The sequence below is a fragment of the Sinocyclocheilus anshuiensis genome, unplaced genomic scaffold (assembly GCF_001515605.1).
Source record: "Sinocyclocheilus anshuiensis isolate Anshui unplaced genomic scaffold, SAMN03320099.WGS_v1.1 scaffold1317, whole genome shotgun sequence".
In the NCBI taxonomy this organism is placed as follows: Eukaryota; Metazoa; Chordata; class Actinopteri; order Cypriniformes; family Cyprinidae; genus Sinocyclocheilus; species Sinocyclocheilus anshuiensis.
Window position 1 is genome coordinate 130097 of NW_015551117.1, and position 21005 is coordinate 151101.

Here is a 21005-nt window from a genome sequence, read left to right on the forward strand (position 1 = left end):
TATATATTAACACAGTGCATAGTAGGATATTTTATGGACCTTTTAGTGTATCAAGAATATAACATTTTCTAACGGTACAAATGACAAAAAAAATTGCATTGAAATATTCTGAATATTAAACATTTTCATGACTGGCTTAAGGAAATCTTTAAGAAACTGCAATATTATGCAGGCAGCAAAAAAATAAGACTCTGAATGGCAAGTTAAATTAAGTTAAGTTAAGTATATGGCTGCACTAGTTTATAGATTATGTATTTGTAATGAGCAGATGGTTGTATAACTTGTATTGCAATCAGAGCATTCATTATACCAGTTGATAGATTTCCTGTGAAACAAACCCATGACCTTGATGTTACTGGTGCTATGCTCTACTGTTTGAGCTACAAGAACACTATAGAGTTATGGTCAGAAGGTGGTTGTATACTTCAGAGAGGTCATGTGCCAGCAAGCAATTCCCATATGTATGATAACAAAACTTGTTTCGCAAACATTTGCAGAGATATCCGTGTAAAACACTCTTCAAATGATTTTCTCTGTTGATAAGCGCACATGCAAATTCAACCATTAGCAATATTCTGCTATTTGGTCACTAAGAGAATTCTTTGCTGCTAATGGAACATCTGCACAGCTATCAGTAGCATTGCCATTGGGTTTCCTGATACATCATCCATTAGCCATGGAACCCATTTATGGTTGGAAGTTGGATATATTGGGCAAAGGTAGATTGGCTGAGAAAATCATTTAGGAATATCTTCGTTATGTGAACAAATATTAATAAATGTGAAAACAGCAATGACATTACATGCCCAAAGTTTTGCAGGAGACTTTCAGAATCAACCATTTCTGAAGGTCACTGTATATGATGAAGACAAAGTGTTTCACAGATATACATCATCAGTGTTTATAAACTTGCATAATTATTTGTTTCATACATGGCCTAGTTGCTTGAGAGGTGTTTTCCCCCCAAATTCAGAAACGTAGATTTCAAAATTATTTACAGTGGGTACGGAAAGTATTCAGACCCCCTTCAATTTTTCACTCTTTGTTATATTGCAGCCATTTGCTAAAATCATTTAAGTTAATTTTTTTTCCTCATTTTCCGTACCCACTGTACATGATATTTACATTGGCCATTCTATATTGTGAATATAGTCAGAAAGAAATGGTATTACACACTAGGATTTAAAGGACAATTTAGAGGGAAAAAAAGAATTAATAAATTATAATTAATTTACTGCCTTAGAGTGAATAAGTAATCATGTAATCCACGTAATCCAGATTGCACGTAATCAGTTTCTGCTCAGCACTGCTTGCCGTCTCTTCTTTGAAATCTGCAGATATGATCAAATTTACCTAATATATCTACAATTAAAACACATTTTTACCTATGAAACTTAACTTGAATAATTCTGGTTTTATGTTAACTCGAAGTCTCCCACCCTATATAGCTTTAAAATGAGTCGCTAGGATTCACCACTATGGGTCACATATACACCATAAACAATAAAATTACTTCCTTGAAATGAACATCGCATGGACCCTTTGTTAATGGAAGAAAATGTGGAAGGGCCCTTCAGTTAGACACCTTGTGCAAGTGCATAAATGAAATATACAGCTGAATGTGCCAAAGCTTTCTTTACTGAGATAAAGACAAGACAGAGGCGATTGTTTTGGCAACACAGAAGAAATATAAAAGGTAAATGCACCTTGGTTAAGTCAAGAATCTTGATATCATTCTGGAATCTGATCTTAGCTGATCTGAGTCACGTAACAGCAATAATTAAAAATCAGTCTATACTACCATCTGAAAAACAGCACAAATTAGATCCTTTGTGTCCAAGCATGACCCAAATATGATTTTTCATGCATTCACCACCAGTAATAATGGACTTCTTACTGCCCGTCCCAAAAATACTATTAGACAGTTTGAGCTCATGTTGTCATGACTTGCAAATGTCACAAAAACGCATTATGTCCAAACTGTAATGTACATCTGGTAATTCTACGAACATTCACATATTATGCAAAAAAATGCATACTATAAACTGCAGTCAAGTGGTGCTAAGAAAAATGTAATATTGCAAGTGAAGTGTCTGCTGTCTTAGACTTCTTATTGCTTTATGACTTCTCAATTCGGTGGTCTCTAACTATTTTAAAATAGCTAGTAGCATATATGGCTCATTGGCAAAAGGATGTAACTTTCAACCACCGAGGTTTAATATATAGTTAGTTCTTTCTTTAAGGTAATGAATTTCACAGATTTATATGTTGACTTGTAAAATTTTATTTTCTTATTCTAATCACATTTTAAGCACAAATATTGCAGTGTCTACTAATAGCTTGATAATTAGGCAGGCCTTTGTTTGGTGAGCAAGCAGAAAGGCACAAGATCACTCTCACAATTTTTTTTTAATTCACTGGCTGAGTTAAATTACATTCCCAGCCCTACCCAGACAGCAGAGTCAAGAAATGACTAAAAGCACATATTTTTCAAATCCTTTATGCTTTCACTGTCTTTTTTTACAGTCTATGCTTCTAGCCTGTACTCATTTAAACACAGTCTGAAACTTATTAGCACTTCTCATGTCATTGCCACTTTAGGATGAAGTGCTTTGTTGTATCTGTTATTTGTCGCTTTGGATGAAACCATCTGTTAAATTAATAAATGTAAATATATGTGAATTTAGAGGACTTTGATACATCAGTATAACTTTTTAACCTTGTAACGTTCTTTAAACATTCCTCAAAAGCCTAATGTATCATATTTGATACTTACATATTGTCATGATTTTTTTCCAAAAAAAAAAGGATAATCAAGTTGCTTCAGTATAGTACATGTTAATCTTGAAATATTACTAATAATATAAATTAATTCTTACAATTTCTTCATGTACCATGATCTAAAGGTGGACATCGATGCAATCACACTAAAAGGCCTTTTACTAACAATCAGAGGGCAGAAGGAATAGGTGATTGTATAAAACAGGATTTTTTTTTAGCAAATTGAATCATGTTGACAATTTAATACAGTATAATATATACTGTTTATTTATATGGATAATGATCCAAATGGGCACAAATCTCATTTTGTTGTCTCTTACTATTTTCAGAGTTTAAAAAGCCAACCAACACATAACTAGTGAGCACAGTGAGGCCCAGCCTGCCTAACTGTCTTAACTATTTAGAGCGTTGGCACGATATTGTCAGGACTCATGCCAATGGAGCCCTCAAGTGGTGGGTATTGGTTCGTGCCACATTTTAATGCATGAACAACAACTGCCTGTTGAAGGTTCTTTCAAAATGTAAGCACTTAGACTACTGTTGTTTTCTAGACCCAAACACTTTCATTGTAAGTGTATAACTGCAGATGCATGTTTTGGTTTGTGAGGGTTTGAATCTTAGTCTGACATTTCTCATATGAAAACCTGTCTTACCTATCAGTGAAGAGCCTTATGTTGGTATTTTACAACATTCAACGGTACAAAATGTCCAACATAATGATGCAGCCAGTCCTTTGCATAACAATCCAGAGATAACATCCTCCATAATCAAAAAGCCTTTGTGAAATTTGCTCCTGCAGATAAAGGCTATAAATATAGCTCTGTTAAAATTCATTGGTTTTGTCTTATATATATATATATATATATATATATGTTTTAATCAGGCACCACATCAAGTATTGATGCTACTTTCAAATTTGCTTTATTCTAGATGTTTTCCACATAATTTACATAATTATACAGAATACTCTATTTCACAATGTATTATTCATAGACACAGCTGACATTAAATAAAGCAGCAAGCCAACATTAAATTCTAAGTATAGTTTTCTGAAATTATAGACATTACATCAACACATGTTTGCATATTAGTTTACCATGCATATCACACAATGGAAAAATGCATATCATAATGGACTCACAATTTATCACCAATATGAATAAACATGTCAGTACTTTGCCATTAATTATGTCTGAACGGAACCCGATTTTATTTTCACAAATATAAATTATTTCAGCCAAACTGAACTTGAGAAATAAACGAATTCAGTCTCTGATGAGCAAAGAGCTCTTGTTTTACTGTTTCACTGATCTCTTCTTTCTGTGTTCAGTCCTTCTCTACTATCAGAAATTGCCGTTTCCCTGCTACTCAAGTCCTGTATATTCAGCATTGTCAACTCCCCCAGTTCCATCTCACTGTCTTCCGGTGGAGGGGACGCAAAATCCCCTTCGACATTCTCCATGTCCTCTTCTGGCTTAAGCCCTATAGTGTCAGGGATGATCTCCACCTCGATATCTGAAGAATCCTCGCTCTCCTTGAACCAAACGGTCTTGTGTCTGTCGTCCTTCCTCCTCTCTTTAGCCAGAATGGATTTTACTTTATGCTTATTCGCCTTTCCTCTGGTTTGGACGGCAGGACTATGGTGTGAATGGTTGGTATGTGTCTGGAGTCCACAGGAGCTGCAGTGCCTCTGTCTCTCGCGAGGTATCACTCGCACCCTCGCTGCTTGAACTGCATCCAGTCTCCTTTCTCTCAGTTCAGCTCGCCTGGATCTGGATCTCCCTGTGTCCCCTTCATTCAAGAAACCATTATTGGTGAACTGCATGCTATCTAACTTGGCCTGTTAGGGGGCTGAGTAAACTTCAAGCATGGCCCTAAACACTGAATGAGGGCAGAGGGTTAATCTCACAATTTCATGAGCTGTATTTTACCTGCTGTAGTACATGATTACGGCGTTCTTATGGAACTTTCTCTTAAGCGTCATTTCTTTTACAAAGTGGACACTCAGAGCTGGACTCACTGAGCTTTGATGAGAAGATGCTGACCTCTGACTTGAATGCATCAGGATTCCCCTTCTTGACACGGGATATCAGATAGCCAATCACAATGAGGCAGAGCACCAGTAACGCAGCCATTACAAAGCCCAGCAAAGCCATGTCTCCTGCATGGTACCCCTCGTCGGGCGACTGGACCCCCACTGCTGATATGGCAGGTATAAATAGAAAATTAGACAGGCAACATGCTGAAAAAAATATTAGAACCTTAAAGGATTAGTTTACTTACAGAATAAAAATTTCCTGATAATTTACTCACTCCCATGTCATCCAAGGTGCAGAAATTAATTCCAGGATTTTTCCCATATAGTGGACTTCAATGGGACTCAACGGGTTGAAGTTCCAAATTGCAGTTTCAGTGCAGCTTCAAAGGGCTCTACACGTTTCCAGCCGAGGAATAAGGGTCTTATCTTGTGAAATGATCGGCCATTTTTTTAAAGGGCGTTTGATTTTCTTTGCATGCTCACTTTGTAAACACTGGGTCGGTACTTCCGCCTACATCACACGTGACCTTTCCAACGTGACTATGTAATGCGTGAAGTCGAGCTAGTGTAAGACGAGCATTTGTGGTTAAAAAGTATATCAATTTTTATTTTTCATTTTTTAGAAAATGGCAGATCATTTGGCTTGATAACACCCTAATTCCTCGGCTGGGATCGTGTAGAGCCCTTTGAAGCTGCATTGAAACTTCAATTTGGACCTTCAAACCATTGGCTCCCATTCTCCCACTATATGGAGAAAAGGCCTGGAATGTTTTCCTCAAAAACCTTAATTTCTTTTTGACTGAGAAAATATACAAATGAACATCTTGGATGACATGGGAGTGAGTAAATTATCAGGAAATTTTTATTCTGAAAGTGAACTAATCCTTTAACACTTAAACAAGGGGTGTTTAATCCTGCTCCTGAAAGGCCACCTTCCAGCAAAGTTTAGCTCTAGCCCCAGCTAATCACACCTGAACCAGCTCATCAAGGTCTTCAGGATCACTAGAAACCTCCAGGCCAGTGTGTTGGAGCTGGTTGGAGCTAAACTCTGCAGGAAAGTGGCCCTCCAGAAGAAGAATTGGACACCCCTGGGTTAAACTGTATAGGAAACTTTTTTGTAGTATAACTTACATGGTACTACAATCACAGAGAGAGTAGTTGTTCCTGCCTCACCAGTAGACACATCCACTGCCCGAAGCTGATGACAAAATAAATAATTTTCAGTCACATTTGTTAAGTGGCCTTACAGTTACAATGCATTTAACCATTTGATACAATATACTTATGTACATATATGCTTGTGCATTTGAAGTACTTAAATTAACATTTGTAGTTACGCTGTTAGTATTACCCCTAACCATAACACAAACCTTACCCAAAAAGAACTCTAACCCCTATAATCTTAACCCTAACCCTTACTCCTAAACCTAACCATACCCAATTAGCAGTAGATGTGGGAATTTTCCAGAACAACATGAATGGAGTTATACAGTAAATCCATAGTCTTGTAGACATTGAATGTTGGTATCTAGTAGTGAAGGCTACCTAATATAAAGTGTGACTGAATTTTCAAATTCAGACTTAGGTTTTGAAGATTTTAGCCTTAAGACTGACAGCAGTGTCTTCAGTAACAAAATCTCTTGGACCTACTTTATATTATGTGTTTTTAACTGCTATATACAAACTTTTAAATAAGAATTCAATACAATGCACTTACTGTGTACATACTTACATTGTACTTTTAATTGTTTCAATACCAACACGCAAATAACTATATCTGTAATTAATTTCTGTAGTTACACTAAAATTATTTTTACCTATTAACCCACCCTTAAACCTACCCATACAGAAAAAAACTATTTCAGTCTCTCCACTTAGAAATGTTATGTTTTATTCAATATGTTACTTGCTGTTTCTTTGTAATTATTTGTGAAATTTACTTTATAGTTTCTGAATGATAATTGTTTAAAAGAATGTTGTGAACCATTTTTAAGTGTAATAAGATGCCCATATAAAGTGAGACGTATTTAAAAAAAAAAAACAAACAAACTGATGTGACAGGATAAAATAAGTAACAAAAGCTTTGGTAAATGCTGTGGCTGCAATGAACAACAGGATTGTTTGACAATCATTTATCATACTCGGTAGCTCTGCCTTCACTCAAATCTCATAGATCCAAAATCCCTCTACATCTTTATATTAAGCATAAAATATGTGATATGCGTTTCTTATTGTGCAGTACTTCTTTTTTTTTTGGACAGATTACTTGCTGGAAACTTGCTCAAATCCAGTGCTTTGTCAGGTTAGGACACAAGTAGAATCATAAATGAAGACCATGAAATTAATGGTAAAAGTAGACAGATTCCATGTGCAAACAATTATTATCAACTACGATGTGGTTAAAACATCTCGGGCATCTCCGGGGGTCTTCTCGGCGAGAAGAACACCACTCGATGAACAGGTTCCAATTCAAGGTGTAAGCGTGTCTCGTAGACAGTGCTCTTGCCGAAGTGGTGTCAACTACCTCCTGGGGTAGGTCACCTAGAACCTCCGCGTCCAGGGACCAGACATGAAGGTCACAGGGTGCCCCGTCTCTGAGTCAGTAGATCCTTCCTCAGAGGAATCTGCCAGGGAGGAGCTGGCATGAGGAGCATTAGTTCCGGGAGCATAGACCACTTTGTCGGTTGATGTACGCAACGGTCGCAGTGTTATCCGTGTGGACCCGCACGTGCTTGCCTCGTAAGCACCCTCTGAGACGGTTCAAGGCAAGGCGTACTGCTAACAACTCTAGGTGGCTGATGTGCGAGTGCAGTTGAGAGCCCGTCCAAACCCCCGACACTGCGTGCGCATTCTACGTGGCCCCCCAGCCAGTGGTGGAGGCATCTGTGTAAACCACAGCATGCCTGGAGACCTGTTCCAGGGGCACTCCTGCCAGGAGAAACGCAAGGACTGACCACGTGGTGAAGGTTTGGCGGCAGGCCGGTGTGACTTGGACCCGGTGAGTGCCGCGTAGCCACGCCAACCTCAGGACTCGGCCATGGAGCCAGTGTTGAAGCGGTCTCATATGAAGCAGCCCCAGCAGCGTGACTGCCGCTGGAGCTGCCACATGTCCCAGGAGCCTCTGAAACTGTTTCAGTGGGACCGCCGTCCTGCTCTGACCTGAAGGACCAACCGGCTGAGGTGCGAGAGCACCAAGTCCCTGTGTTCGCACAACTGATCCTGAGACTGAGCTAGTATGAGCCAGTCGTCGAGGTAGTTGAGAATGCGAATGCCCTGTTCTCTCAGGGGAACAAGGGCTGCCTCCACAACTTTCGTGAAGATACGGGGCGACAGGGACAGCCCGGAGGGCAGGATCTTGTACTGATATGCTCGTCCTTCGAATGCGAACTGCAGCAATGGTCTGTGGTGCGTAAGGATCGACACATAAAAGTACGCGTCCTTCAGGTCGATCGCTGCAAACCAATCTCGGGGATGGATGCACCCGAAGATGCGTTTCTGCGTCAACATCTTGAAAGGTAACCGGTGAAGGGCCCGTTTCAAGACATGCAGGTACAAGACCGGTCGTAACCCACCGCCTTTCTTGGGTAAAATGAAGTAGGGGCTGTAAAACCCCGTCTTCATATCGGCTGGAGGGACCGGCTCTATCGCGTCCTTCGCCAGTAGGACTGCGATCTCCGCACGCAAGACAGGAGCATCTGCCGTCTTCACTGATGTGAAGCGGATGCCGCTGAACTTGGGGGGATGCCGGGTGAGCTGAATCGCATAGCCGAGTCTGATGGTCCGCAGGAACCAGCGAGACGTTCGGGTAGCCAGGCACCCAGACACCGTACAAGCTGGACCAGAGGGACCACCGACGTACCCGCGGTAGGGCAGCGAGGTGGAACGCAGGGACCCAATCCGTTGGGTGGACCGAAGAGGGCCGAACCGCCCGCTACTGCCTGCTGGTGAGAGAGGAGGATGAGTGTGGTCCGGGTTTGGTCCGTCCGTGACTCGCCATGCCCTCTTGTGACCCAGAGACAGAGAAAACTGCTCTCTTGTCGAGATTTTTGGAAACCAGACTCTCCACCCGGCCCTCCTTCGGGGGAGGGAGAGGTGCATTCACCATCCCCAAAAGAGCAGTTCCCTCTCTCTCTGGGTCGCCCGTACCATGGCCTCTTGCTCTTCCGCTCACCGCCAGGTTTGACGGGGGCCTGGACGGGCGGGGCGGCCTGCCTACGCCCAGCTCCATGGCGCCTCTTGCTCGAGGCTGCTGCGGATGCGGCGCGGGAGTGGGGGTGGACGCAGGGGGCCGCTCTCAGAGATGAGTAGGCTGGGGCACTGCGGCCGGCGGACGGGTGGAGGCAGCAGCTGCCCGCCAGGGCAGGACATGTCGGATCACCTCAGTCTGCTCCTGTGCAGCCGAAAACTGCTGGGCCACGTTCTCGACTGCGTCGCCGAAGAGGCCAGTCTGGGACACAGGAACCTTGAAGAACCGAACTTGTCGGCGTCCCTCATGTCGGCCAGACACAGCCAGAGATGGCGCTCCTGGACCACAAATGTGGACATCACTGCGCATCTCCAAGCAAACACAGCGGTGTCTCGTTTATGAATGAACTACGTTTTTAAACGAATCTTGTGAGTCAGTGATTCATGATTACCCATTCATAAATACTGTCCATTGCTTCATTCCTGAATGAATCAGCCATTCGAATGAATCAATTGAATGAATGATTCAGTGATAAAATCAGTGACTTGTCGCCACCTGCTGGCAGTTTTAGTTTAATTTTTAAAGTATATGTTCAGTTCTTTAAATCATTTAATATTTCTATATTCAACATTTTTTAAAACATTAATCTTAACATGAATTTATGGATTTAATTGCACTCATGCCACCTCTGATCCTCATTAAATGTCTGAAAATACACCTACAAGACACTTTTGTGCTCGTCTGTGCTACCGCTGTACAAATTAATTTTAATACTGATTTCATTTGATTAGTAACTTATTCTTCTTATTCTACTTGTTCTTATTCTGTGGTTTTAATAAGAATTTTTAAAAAGCTTATAAAATAAATTGTTTTAAAAATTTGACATAAAAGATTACATACTTTTAATAAAGTTAGAAAAATGCCATTACAAAGGTAAAAACAAAATTCCACTGTAAATCACTTTAAGGAGTCAAATATCACCTCGTAATGGGAAGGCAAATTTTTGATCAAATTTTGGATTATTGATTAGAAGGTGCTCCTAAATTTTTGACTGTGCTCCTACATTTTTTAAGTTAGGAGCACAAGTGCTCCTAAAAAAAAAAAAAGAAGCGTAGAGCCCTGCTTTAGCCTGAAGAACCTGCAGTAACACCGTAGAGTGTATGGCGGAGGCAGCTTCTCCACAGGCCACATAAGCATCGCCGGACAGACCAGACGAGTACCTACAGACCCGGGAGGGGAGGCACGGTTTGCCCTGCTGGGTGGAGGCGGTATCAGGACACAACTGCATCGCTACCGACCGCTCCACCAGGGCGACCCCCGTATACCCCCTAGCTGCACCACTGTCGAGAGTGGTGAGGGAGGAGCTAGCAGGTCGGTTTCCGGCAGAAAAAGGTGCCTTCCATGACCTGGTAAGCCCCCTCATGCACCTCTGGGAAGAATGGCACCGGGGTGGGGTGCTGAGAACCAGCACGGGCCACCCCGAAGAACCAACCGTCCAACCTTGAGGGCTCGGGACACGGTGGAGATTTCCACTCGAGCCCTACCCTCACGGTGGCCCGGGAAAGCATAGCCGTCATTTCCGGATCCGATTCAGGCATTGCTACAGTCCCAGAAGGCAGCAGCGCAGCAGAATCTTCCTCAGCAGAAAGCTCCGTCTCACACTCCGATGCAGTGATCGACATCCGATCGTCGGGAGGACCGCGGAAGGATGCTGCTGCTACGCTCCTTGTAGTGGGCGCAACACGTTCCTTTGGCAGCTCAACTGGTTGCGGAGGGCAAGAGGAGCGATGGTCCCCCGAGGGTTGGTTGCCTGGAGGGTTTGCCATCACTGTTACCCTCAGACCCCACCTCAGCGTGCTTAATGCCCAGACACGTGAGGCAGCGATCGTCACCATCATCCGACACCAGCTAACGACCACATCCAGAAACGCACGGGTGATACGTTGTCTGTAGCAAGATGCAACGTCATCTTTACAAAGTCGCAACGTTGAGTTTGCCAGACGCAACAGCGTCTTTAAAAAGACGCAATGTCAAGTTTACCAGAAGACGCACCCGTGAATGCTCTTTTAGGGAAAAAGGTCTTTCAGCGTGCTGAAGCGCACAGGGGAGATGACCACCTGCAACACAAACATGGGGTAGTGCAGCCTGATGTGTGCAACCCACTCGACACGGGAAACCACCACCGCTGAAGTGCCGTACCGCCAACACCAAGAGCTCCAAAGAGCGTGCTGAACTCGTTCAGTCTTCTTCTCTCAGTAGAGTAGTCAGGAGCAAAACGATGTGATCGCTCGGCTCCGAAGCGAAAAGCTGGTATGCGTTGCACCGGTTGCCTTTTTATGCTCACGCTGTGATCAGCGGCAGCTGGATGCAATCATCGCATGCCAATGTGCATTGGCTCGTTTAGTTTACACTCAAAGTGGATTGGTCTCTCTAAGCGAGATCCCAATTCGTCGGTCACCGACGTGACGTCGAGAGTGACCAACTGAAAGGGAATGTTCTCAAAATAGATGCAACAAAACATATTTACTTGCCTGCACAGCAAAGGAATCAGTCCGAACGGCTTTCTTCAAAAGTATAAACCCATCTGTTGTGATATTAACATAGCTGCTATATTGCACTTCATATCTTATGTCAGGATTGATTCCCTGAAAAATAAAGGGAGAAACTGGCAACCTCTTATTGTTCCTTGAACAATCTCTTTGTTGGTTCTGGAATAAAAAAACATTTCTCTCAAACAAATATTATCCCCAAATCTAACCATTAACTAGCTTTAAAATTAGAGGGGAGTGATAAGTTGGTATGAATGTTGCTTAAGCCCCAACCCCAGTCCTAACATCAACCCTAAACCTAAAAACCTTTCCAAAACCATCAAGGATGTTGCTCTAGGGTCACACGGGTAAATCACAATGTGTAAATCACAACTACAATGTCTGCATATACTGTAATTTAAAAGTAAATCACTAACTGATGATATTAAATGACGTTTTAAAACTTACACTTGCAAAATCTTCATCCCTTGCTCTGACTCTGATGGGTCTGTTGGATGTCCTGTCCCTTAGCACCATGTTTTCAGGCCCTGAAGTACTGTAAACATACCCTTCATATCGGTCCTTCTCAAACCTGGGAGCATTTCTGCTCTTTTTCATTACATCAATAGTCACTGAAGTGGTGGCAAACTGATCTCTATTTAATACCTGGGAAGCCTGGGAAGGACAGATAAAGGAAGGTTGCTATTATCAGAATTAAGCAGTGAAAATTGTATTTGCTCTCAGGTCCAACCTGATATCATGAAGATGCATATGTCACAAAACTTCTCAAAGTCTTTATAATATGCACAAGAAACTCACCAAAACTAAGAGTGATATTGGGCCAGCTATATCTGCTGGTTTCAGCATGGATATGTTTCCAGATTTCTCATCAATCTGAAATATGTTGTCGTCATTTCCTAGGCAATTACAGAAATGATTGTGCAGTTCATGTTGAACATTGAGTGTGTAGGAGCAGCAGTTATGTGAGGAAAAATGCTTTAATACCTCGAACAATTTTATAGCTTATCTCTTCATTTCTGCTTTTATCTCCATCTCTGGCATACACTGGACCTGGCTGCAATTGCAAGGCCCCATCCTGGAAATATCAATTTAGTATGTATAATTTCAAAACACACCATTGCATTTATTAAAAGAATAGTTCACCACAAAATTAAAATTTGCTTAAAATTTTCTCAGACCCTCAGGCCATCCAAGACTTGAATGAGTTTGTTTGTTCGTGAGAACAGATTTGGAGATATTTAGCATTATGTCACTTGCTCACCAATGGAATGGGTGCAGTGAATGGGTGCCGTCAGAATGAGAGTTCAAACAGCTGATAAAAACATCACAATGACCCACAAGACTTCAGCCCATCAGTTTTGAAGCAATTGCTGCAATGCTGCCTGTTTATAAGAAGCACATCCGTGTTTTAACTTTAAACTGTCTCTTACAGTATGGCCATATTATTAGTCCTTTGCATATTTCTCCCCTGATTCAGACTGGATTTAAACTGGAGAAAGCAATATTATGGATAGAGGACTCATATTTTAGCCCAAAGCAATGACAAAAACGTTGTAATTATAGATTTATGATAAACATGAAGCTTTTCACTTTACAAAATGTGAATTGATGAACTGGAGTTCGTTGATTACTTTGTGATGTTTTTATCAGCTGTTTGGAATCTCTTTCTGATGGCACCCATTCACTGCAGAGGATCCACTGGTTGGCAAGTGATGTACTGCTAAATTTCTTCTAATCTGTTCTGACAAAGAAACAAACTCATCTGCATCTTGGATGGCCTAAGGGTAAGCAAATATTCAGCCAATTTTAATTTTTGGGCGAACTATTTCTATGGTCATAATATGAATGAAAATGTACCTGTTTCTCTGTTAGGTTCACCCTGCCCTTGTAGCCCAGGCTCAGGCAGAGTTTGGCATTACCAATGCTTACTCTTGTACATGGTTGAAACCAGGGAGGACGGTTATCAATGTCTATAATATTGATGATGATGGTTGCTGAAGCTGTGAAAGAGAGTTCACCCAGTTGTGATGGAGGTAGAGTATCCTGTTAGAGTCAAGAATTGTTTGTGTTTTACGTCAGATCAGGAGAGAATTTCTGAAATTATCACATTCAAATGAAACAGTACAATTTTTACATACCTGCACATACAAGATCAGTTTCACCTGTTGGATGACATCGTAGTCTAAAATCTTGTTCACAAGGATGCTTGGTGTGTACATGGTCTCAAGTCTGAAGTATGTATTCTGTAAAGAAATAGTTAAAGGAATAGTTCAAGCAAATATGCAAACAATGTCATTTACTCATACTTTTTCAAACCAATAGCTCTAAATTCTCACAGTTTATTTGATTTCAGTCATTTTATTGAAAGTCCATTCACTTAAAACGTTGATGATTCAAAAAATTAATATAGATTTTATCCATGTGAATTGAGTGGTTTAATCCAAGACTTCTGACGAGACAAGGCTGCAACTTGCAAGCATGCTTGTTTGAGCTTGCATTTGTCATATTTGATGTGTTCTATGTGTGTTGATTAATGTTTATATCTGAATAAAAGCCTAAATTATTCACCTTATATGTTCATCATAAAAAGGGATTGTGTCTATTCAAAAGACATGGACTAAACCATTACATTCATATGGATTATGTTTACTATGTCTTTATGAACTTTTTGAAGCACTTACCCAAGATGAAGTTTTGGATAAATACCTTTCAATGCAAGGACATGAACTTCTCAGATTTCATAAAAATTATTTTAGTTTGTCTTTTTGAAGATGAGCAAAATATTATGGATTTGGAACAACGTGAGGGTAAGAAACTGATGACTGAATTTTCATTTCTGGGTGAACTTTCCCATTCATTCTCAGTCAGATCTTCACAAAAAGCTTGTACTTGTAACAGCACAGTTGTCATGTTTATGATGCTATTACATTATTTTTTTTTCCTTTTTGGAGTTTCACAGCGTCTGACCCCTGGTAGTTTAATTGTATGAAAAAAGCAGCTTGAACTTTCTGCTTATCTTCTCTTGTTGTGGTCTACAGGAAAAGCTCATATGGGTTTGGAATAACAGGAGGATGAGAGAATGATGACTGACTTATTTTGGGGTAAACAATTCCTGAAGTAACTGAAATGATCTTCTCATTAGAGAAAAGGAATTGATTACTTACCACAGCTGGTTCCATAGAATAATACAGAACCTCAGAATCATCATCTATTGCTTCAATCAGGGCAATGCTGCTATTAACTGGTGTAAGCTGTGCAATACACACACAAAATGCAACATTAGAATGGCATTAGAATGGACTGGAATGGCAGCATCCTCACTTCGACAGTAGATTTAAAAAATGATGAGCAAGTTGTCTGACTTCACTTACTATGTATGTAATCGTGATTTTGCCAAGAAGAACATGTACCTGAATCAACAATTATTTAAAATGTTGAATCTCACCTCATTTATTTCAAGTGTATACTCGCTCTTGTCAAATGATGGAGGGTTGTCATTGATATTCACAACACGAACAATCACAGTCAGAGTGATCTGTAGATAAAATGTACAAATAAATATGAAAAATATGAAAAATAAATAAATAAATAAAAAACTACTATTAATCCTCGATATAACAGTGACCCCCAAACAGACTGGGACATTGGATGTCATTACATTAGAAAACATTATCAAGTGGCATCTCCAAACAAATGATAAATGCTAGAGCTTATCTCACACCAGTCTAGACTTTCTGAGCCATTCTTACAATTACTTTTAATCAGATGGTTTCAGATTTAATAAGATGGAATTTTAGTGAATATATGAAGTCCATTTCCCTCAAGTTCACTCAGGTGTCCTAATGCAGCAACCACAGATGTAGTTCATCATTGAAAATCATGTGGTGAATTATTTATTTTTATATTTATTGATTGATTGTCTTCATCCTGTGCAGTATTTACATTATTTTGTCAATTAAAAACTTTAACATGTATTTTTGTGAAATGTTTTGTTTAAAAAGTGTGTTTGTGCTATCTTTCTCTCAAATGACACATGGGTTCATATTTGATCTAATACTAAGACTTTTTTGCTTTGCATTCATCATTGTAATTGTAGTTCTGAGTAACTTACACTTCTGTAGCCAGTTTTATTACATCGGATCTGGACAGTTAGTTCTTCGGGACCTGAAAGTGTCTGGAAAACAGTTTAATATCAGCTGAAGTTAGGATTAAACGTTTGTGATCTTTTTCATGACTAGTCCAGTGTTAAACCAAGTCAAGTTAAACCAAAGTCAAATCAGTTTAAGATGGTCAAGCTGGTATTTGGAAGATGGTAGCTGGGTTGTTGCCAGTCCAGTTTGTTCTACCACCATGTTTAAACCAGGTCCAGTGTCTGGTAGTGTGGCTGATTAACTAAATCAACTTTGATCAGTCAGATACTGACCATGAATGACCAGCTAGAAACCATGTAAACATAACTACCATCTGAAGCTGGTTTTAGCTGGATTTTCTAACAGTGTCATCATAGTCTTGTTACTCAAATTGGCACAAGAAAATGGAAAGTCATGAAATAAACATACTTCAAAGTCCAGGCCTTTCTTTGCTATCAATTCTGAACCTCTCAGATTGAAGGCATTCCCAGGATTCTCTGTGAGATTCAGCGTTACATCCTTTGTTGTTGTGTTAATATGAACAACGACTGTGTCAGCGGTGTTATTCTCTTTAATTGTTACAGGCTCTGAGGGGACGGTACAAACTGTGGAAAGAAAACAAATATTACCGTTCTTACCATATTATAGCAGATATAACAAAAATGTGTTTTGTCATATAATACAAATATTTTTGTAGAAATTCATATTTTACAGTTAATGCATTAATACGATATCTTTGTTGTCTGTATTTGTAAATGTGTATGCACAGATACTGTATGTGATACTCAATTTTAGCATGTCTGAATCTGATTCTAATATGTTAATGTTTTAAAATAAATTAAACTGACTATTTTAATTTGCATTTATTTATTTTAGAATTGTGTGAACATATATCAATATTTTAAAGTCATAATGCTGTTTTTGAAATTGTACTAAGCAGTTTTCATAGCACATTAAAGTTTTTGAGGGGCAGTTCATTTTCTGTGATGTAGGAAAGCATTTTGAACAACTAGATATACTGTATTTTGAAGCTCTACATTCCGGCCGACTGTAGACAATGAACAGACATGGCGTCTTTTTATTTCCACTGACTGAGCTGAAATTATTTGCATCATAAAAAATACCCACAGAGAGAGACTGACACATGTCGTACCCACACAATAGCGTTGCTGACAATAGTTTAGCAGATCTAAAAACTGAAACAAGAGTTACTTACTTTTCTCAGCAAAGCAGATTTTGTAAAACAATAATGCAAATAAACAGCCAAAGATGGTAGTTATGGATTTACGCTTAAATATCATGTCCATTTCCCAGTTTCTGATGCACACAAATAAGTATGGAGGACTATGAGACCGTGGCACCAGCTGGTACTTCTTCAGATAAAGCATTGACTGTGCTGACCGATGAGTGGGAGTTGACTCCAGTCGCAATGTTTGTGACTTCATCTTACGGTCATATATTGCTTAAAGAGCTTGCCAGCAGTGGACTGCTCCCTCCCACCCAAATACTTGCATCTGTTTTTCAGGGGTCATTTTGTATTAGTGGAAGCACTGCGGGATGGGAGGCTGTGAGAAATCTGATAATGTGAAATATGTTAACATTACTTTGTCAGTCTAACCAGATGAATAAATGAAAACTTTATGCAGCACTGGATTAATTAAAAGTGAAATTACAAAATAAATGTGGTGAGAGAAAAAAAAAAAGTTATATTAATAATAATTAGGTAATCTGTCACTACTTGAATCCTTGATCAGTGCTTTAGTTGTTTTATACTAATAAGGAGATACCAACCAAATATTTAGACACAGTTACTGTATTGCAGCTGTTCAAACAGCTGTTCCAAATGTTAGAATAATAATAAAGTTATGAAAACTACAGTATGAGATTAAAAAAAATCCTGGGATCTGTATCTAGTATTGAAGGAATTTAGACGCAATTCATATTTGTCTATGAATTTCAAGTATATTTTATGATAAGCATTATTTTCAAAAGTTATTATTTATTAATACTGATTCTTATTATTATCAAAGTTGAAAACGTTTTTTTTCTGCTTAACCTTTTTTTGGAAACCATGAAATGGTGAGCATAAGATACTTCTAAAAACTTCATAAAAAAGAGACAAGAATGAATGAATGGACTGACTGACTGACTGACTGAATTAATTAATTAATTAATGATTAACCCTTGTGCGGTCTTTGGTCACCTCTGACCGGAGAATATTACATTTTGAATTTTAAAAAATCGTAGCTTCACCAGAATGGTATGAAACTTGATGACTTTTATGGCACTTGGTATGTGAACACAAAAAAAACTAAATTGAGGGCATGATTCGAAAAAGCTAAGTGGTCGTCACACTCATGGTCTTCGGTCAAAAATGACCGACCATAGGAAATGAATGTGAAATGGGGAAAAAAATCGAAAATACCGAAAATTTTTGTGTGTACAATCTACAGATCCCCCACAATGCAGAAAAAAATTACACAGCAATGAAGGGGTGAAACTCTAAACATCTAGAGTGCAAAATCAACAAACCAACTCACACACGCGTGGACACACACTTGTACACAAACCTATGAACTGGTTCGACTGTAACACTGCAACTATATAAAATAAAATCAATAATTCAACTACAATGCAGTATAAAAGTGGACAGCAAGGAAGGGGTTACACGCTAAAACATTAGGAGTGTAAAACAGATACATCCACTCACACACACTTACTTACACACACTCCCAGACACACACATACAGAATTACACATACTCAAATGAATTGGTATAACTATAACCATATAGTCAAAATGAGTCAGAAGACTGAAATAAGACGTTAAAATCAGATCAGACCCAGAAGGTTTAAGTTCTGATAAAGCATTCCTGTTCATTTTTGTTACATTTTTATAGAATTTTAATGTTTTGTGTAACAAAAAGCTTTCTGTGTTCAGGTTTGAATGTAGTAATAATAATGCAAAAACCTACATTTCAGATCAACATTTAAAACAACAAAAAATATAAACTTTGACACTTTGACAAAAAGTAGTCTTTGAGAATGCCTTAATATACATTTAAATCCACAACCTAATAAAAGTAAACAATTATATATAAAAACAACTAGGGAATTTATAAGCCTCTCTATAGAGTCCTATACAGGAATCTAGTGGTTACACCATGAAATTACAGTTTTTTATTTTATTTATTTTTTTGCTCTCACTAGGAGGTGCTATTCTGCCTTCAAAAAATGGATTTTAAAGGCCTACAGTAGTCTCCATTTTAATCTGAAATGCTGCATTAATTGAAAAATAATTTGAAAAAAATTTGAAAAAGAAATTGTACTATTTTCAATGTGAAAAATGTATCATAATTATTGCATAGATATTAATTAGTACCATAACATTCTCTCAAAATAGAAAAGAAAAACATTGAACAAAAATATATTAGATTGATTTTACTGAAGAAGAAAAAAAGTTACATTTCAGGCGAAGACCATGAGTGTGACTCCCAAATGAGGAGCAGATAAGGGTTAAATGAATGAATGAATTAATAATCTTACTTATTCCAAACTTTGGACTGGAAGTGTAGATCATATTTTATGAATAGGAGACAACTACCATAGATCAGTACTCTTATTAATTTTCTGCATTACACATTTAAATGTTTTAATTTCATATTCTATGATGTGTGAAAGTACTGGCCAGGCTGTCTTCTCAAGACTTATGTAATAATGTGTGCCACTGATCAGCTCTGACCAAGTCTGAGAGTGAGAGCAAGAACACACCCGCTTTATGCAGTGTGCTATTTATTTTAGCATATTTGTTGATAGAACTTAATTTCCTTCAAAATATTTTCCTCCCTCTCAGCCAATCAGATCTCTTCTCCGCCACACGCGACCGTGACATCAGCTGGTATAATACATGTTTGGAGACAAACAAGAAGAAGCCCCTCTTACACCCCACTGCTTCTCTGTGTGGGAATAACGGGAACACAGTGTCACATGAAGCAGACACATTGTGCAGCCATGTAGATGTGTGTTGTTGTCATAGATTCATGGAGCAGGCCTTGAACAGCTGAGCTGTAGGCTGCATTGTTGTGTAAGGTTTTTGAAATAAATACCGGCCAATATAATGCTTCTTTCAAAACAATTCCACCCTCTTTCTACTTTATAAAAGATATGGTGACTGAGATATAAAAATAACAAATACTTCAAATAAAAAAAAAAAGTGTGAGAAAAAAAATAATTACTGAAAAGAGTTAAAGGCTGCAAAGTTTATGTGCAGTTAAAGATAAGTTTAGGGTTCAGTGTTTTGAGATAGATATACATTTTAAGAACAGTGCTACAAAATATAGTATGCAGTAATAGAGAAGTTTGCCTTTGCGTTTTTGAACAAAACCCCATAAAGACAGTGGTCCTTTGATTCATTCATGAATGAATCAGCGGGTTTGAACAAATTAGTTGAATGAAAGATTCTATGATTCACTTATTAAGACTTGCCACCGCCTACTATTAAGACTTACCTGTAGTTTCATCATAATATAATTTCATTTCTCGCTACATTTCATTTTTTTATATTCAAAATGTTATATATAAAACTTCAAATCACATAACATTTATGCACTTGTAATGGTAATCAATTGTTAATTAGATAATTGTGTTAATAGTGTGTTAAAGTGCCCCATTATGGATTTTTGAAAATTACCTTTCATGCAGTGTGTAACACAGCTCTAAGTGAATGAAAACATCCTGCAGTTTTAAATCTGAAAGTGCACCTTGTATAAAGTAATAGTCTCTCAAAAGAAAGCGTGACTCTGAATCATTGAAACGAGTCGTTTTTAAAATGAATCCCAAGCCGTTTCATGTTGAGTTATTGTGTCTCAAAAGAAAGAGTCGACTCTGAATAACTGAAACGAGTCTTTTTTAAAATGAATCCCAAGCCGTTTCATGTTGACGTCAACATGAAACGTCTCAGGTTACGCATGTAACCATGGTTCCCTGAGAACAAGGAACGAGACGCTGCGTCCTCTAGAGGGCGCTAGGGGAACGCCTTCGGTGTGACCGGTGTCTGAAGCATGAATGAAAAAACGACAATGCACTTGACATTTGGCATGCGGCAGCCTATGACGTAAGCAATAAAGCGAGTGCGGGTATGAAAGCGCACCTGGGGAAAACGTCATCCACTTCTTTGTCTGAAGGAGACGCAGGCAGGAATGACCGAAGCATGGCAATGAGACGCAGCATCTCGTTCCCTGTTCTCAGGGAACCATGGTTACATACGTAACCTCTCTCTAGAATGAGAGGAGACCTGGCTACACTCAATGCCAGGGACAGTTA

The 21005-nt window shown here is 39.1% G+C and overlaps 1 protein-coding gene across 1 annotated transcript; it reads right to left on the minus strand.

Moving 5' to 3' along the window:
• Positions 1 to 3965: 3965 nt before the first annotated feature.
• Positions 3966 to 17050, minus strand: LOC107663019 (cadherin-related family member 5-like). The gene is made up of 14 exons (XM_016453151.1): positions 16901 to 17050; positions 16114 to 16289; positions 15666 to 15728; positions 15000 to 15089; positions 14719 to 14805; positions 13693 to 13797; positions 13412 to 13597; positions 12539 to 12629; positions 12353 to 12450; positions 12002 to 12208; positions 11537 to 11650; positions 5951 to 6017; positions 4802 to 4981; positions 3966 to 4572 (listed from the first exon to the last, which is right to left on the minus strand). Exons 1-14 carry the CDS (start codon positions 16989 to 16991, stop codon positions 4085 to 4087), a joined length of 2043 nt encoding a protein of 680 aa, XP_016308637.1. The 5' UTR covers positions 16992 to 17050; the 3' UTR covers positions 3966 to 4084.
• Between the last annotated feature and the right edge of the window lie 3955 nt (positions 17051 to 21005).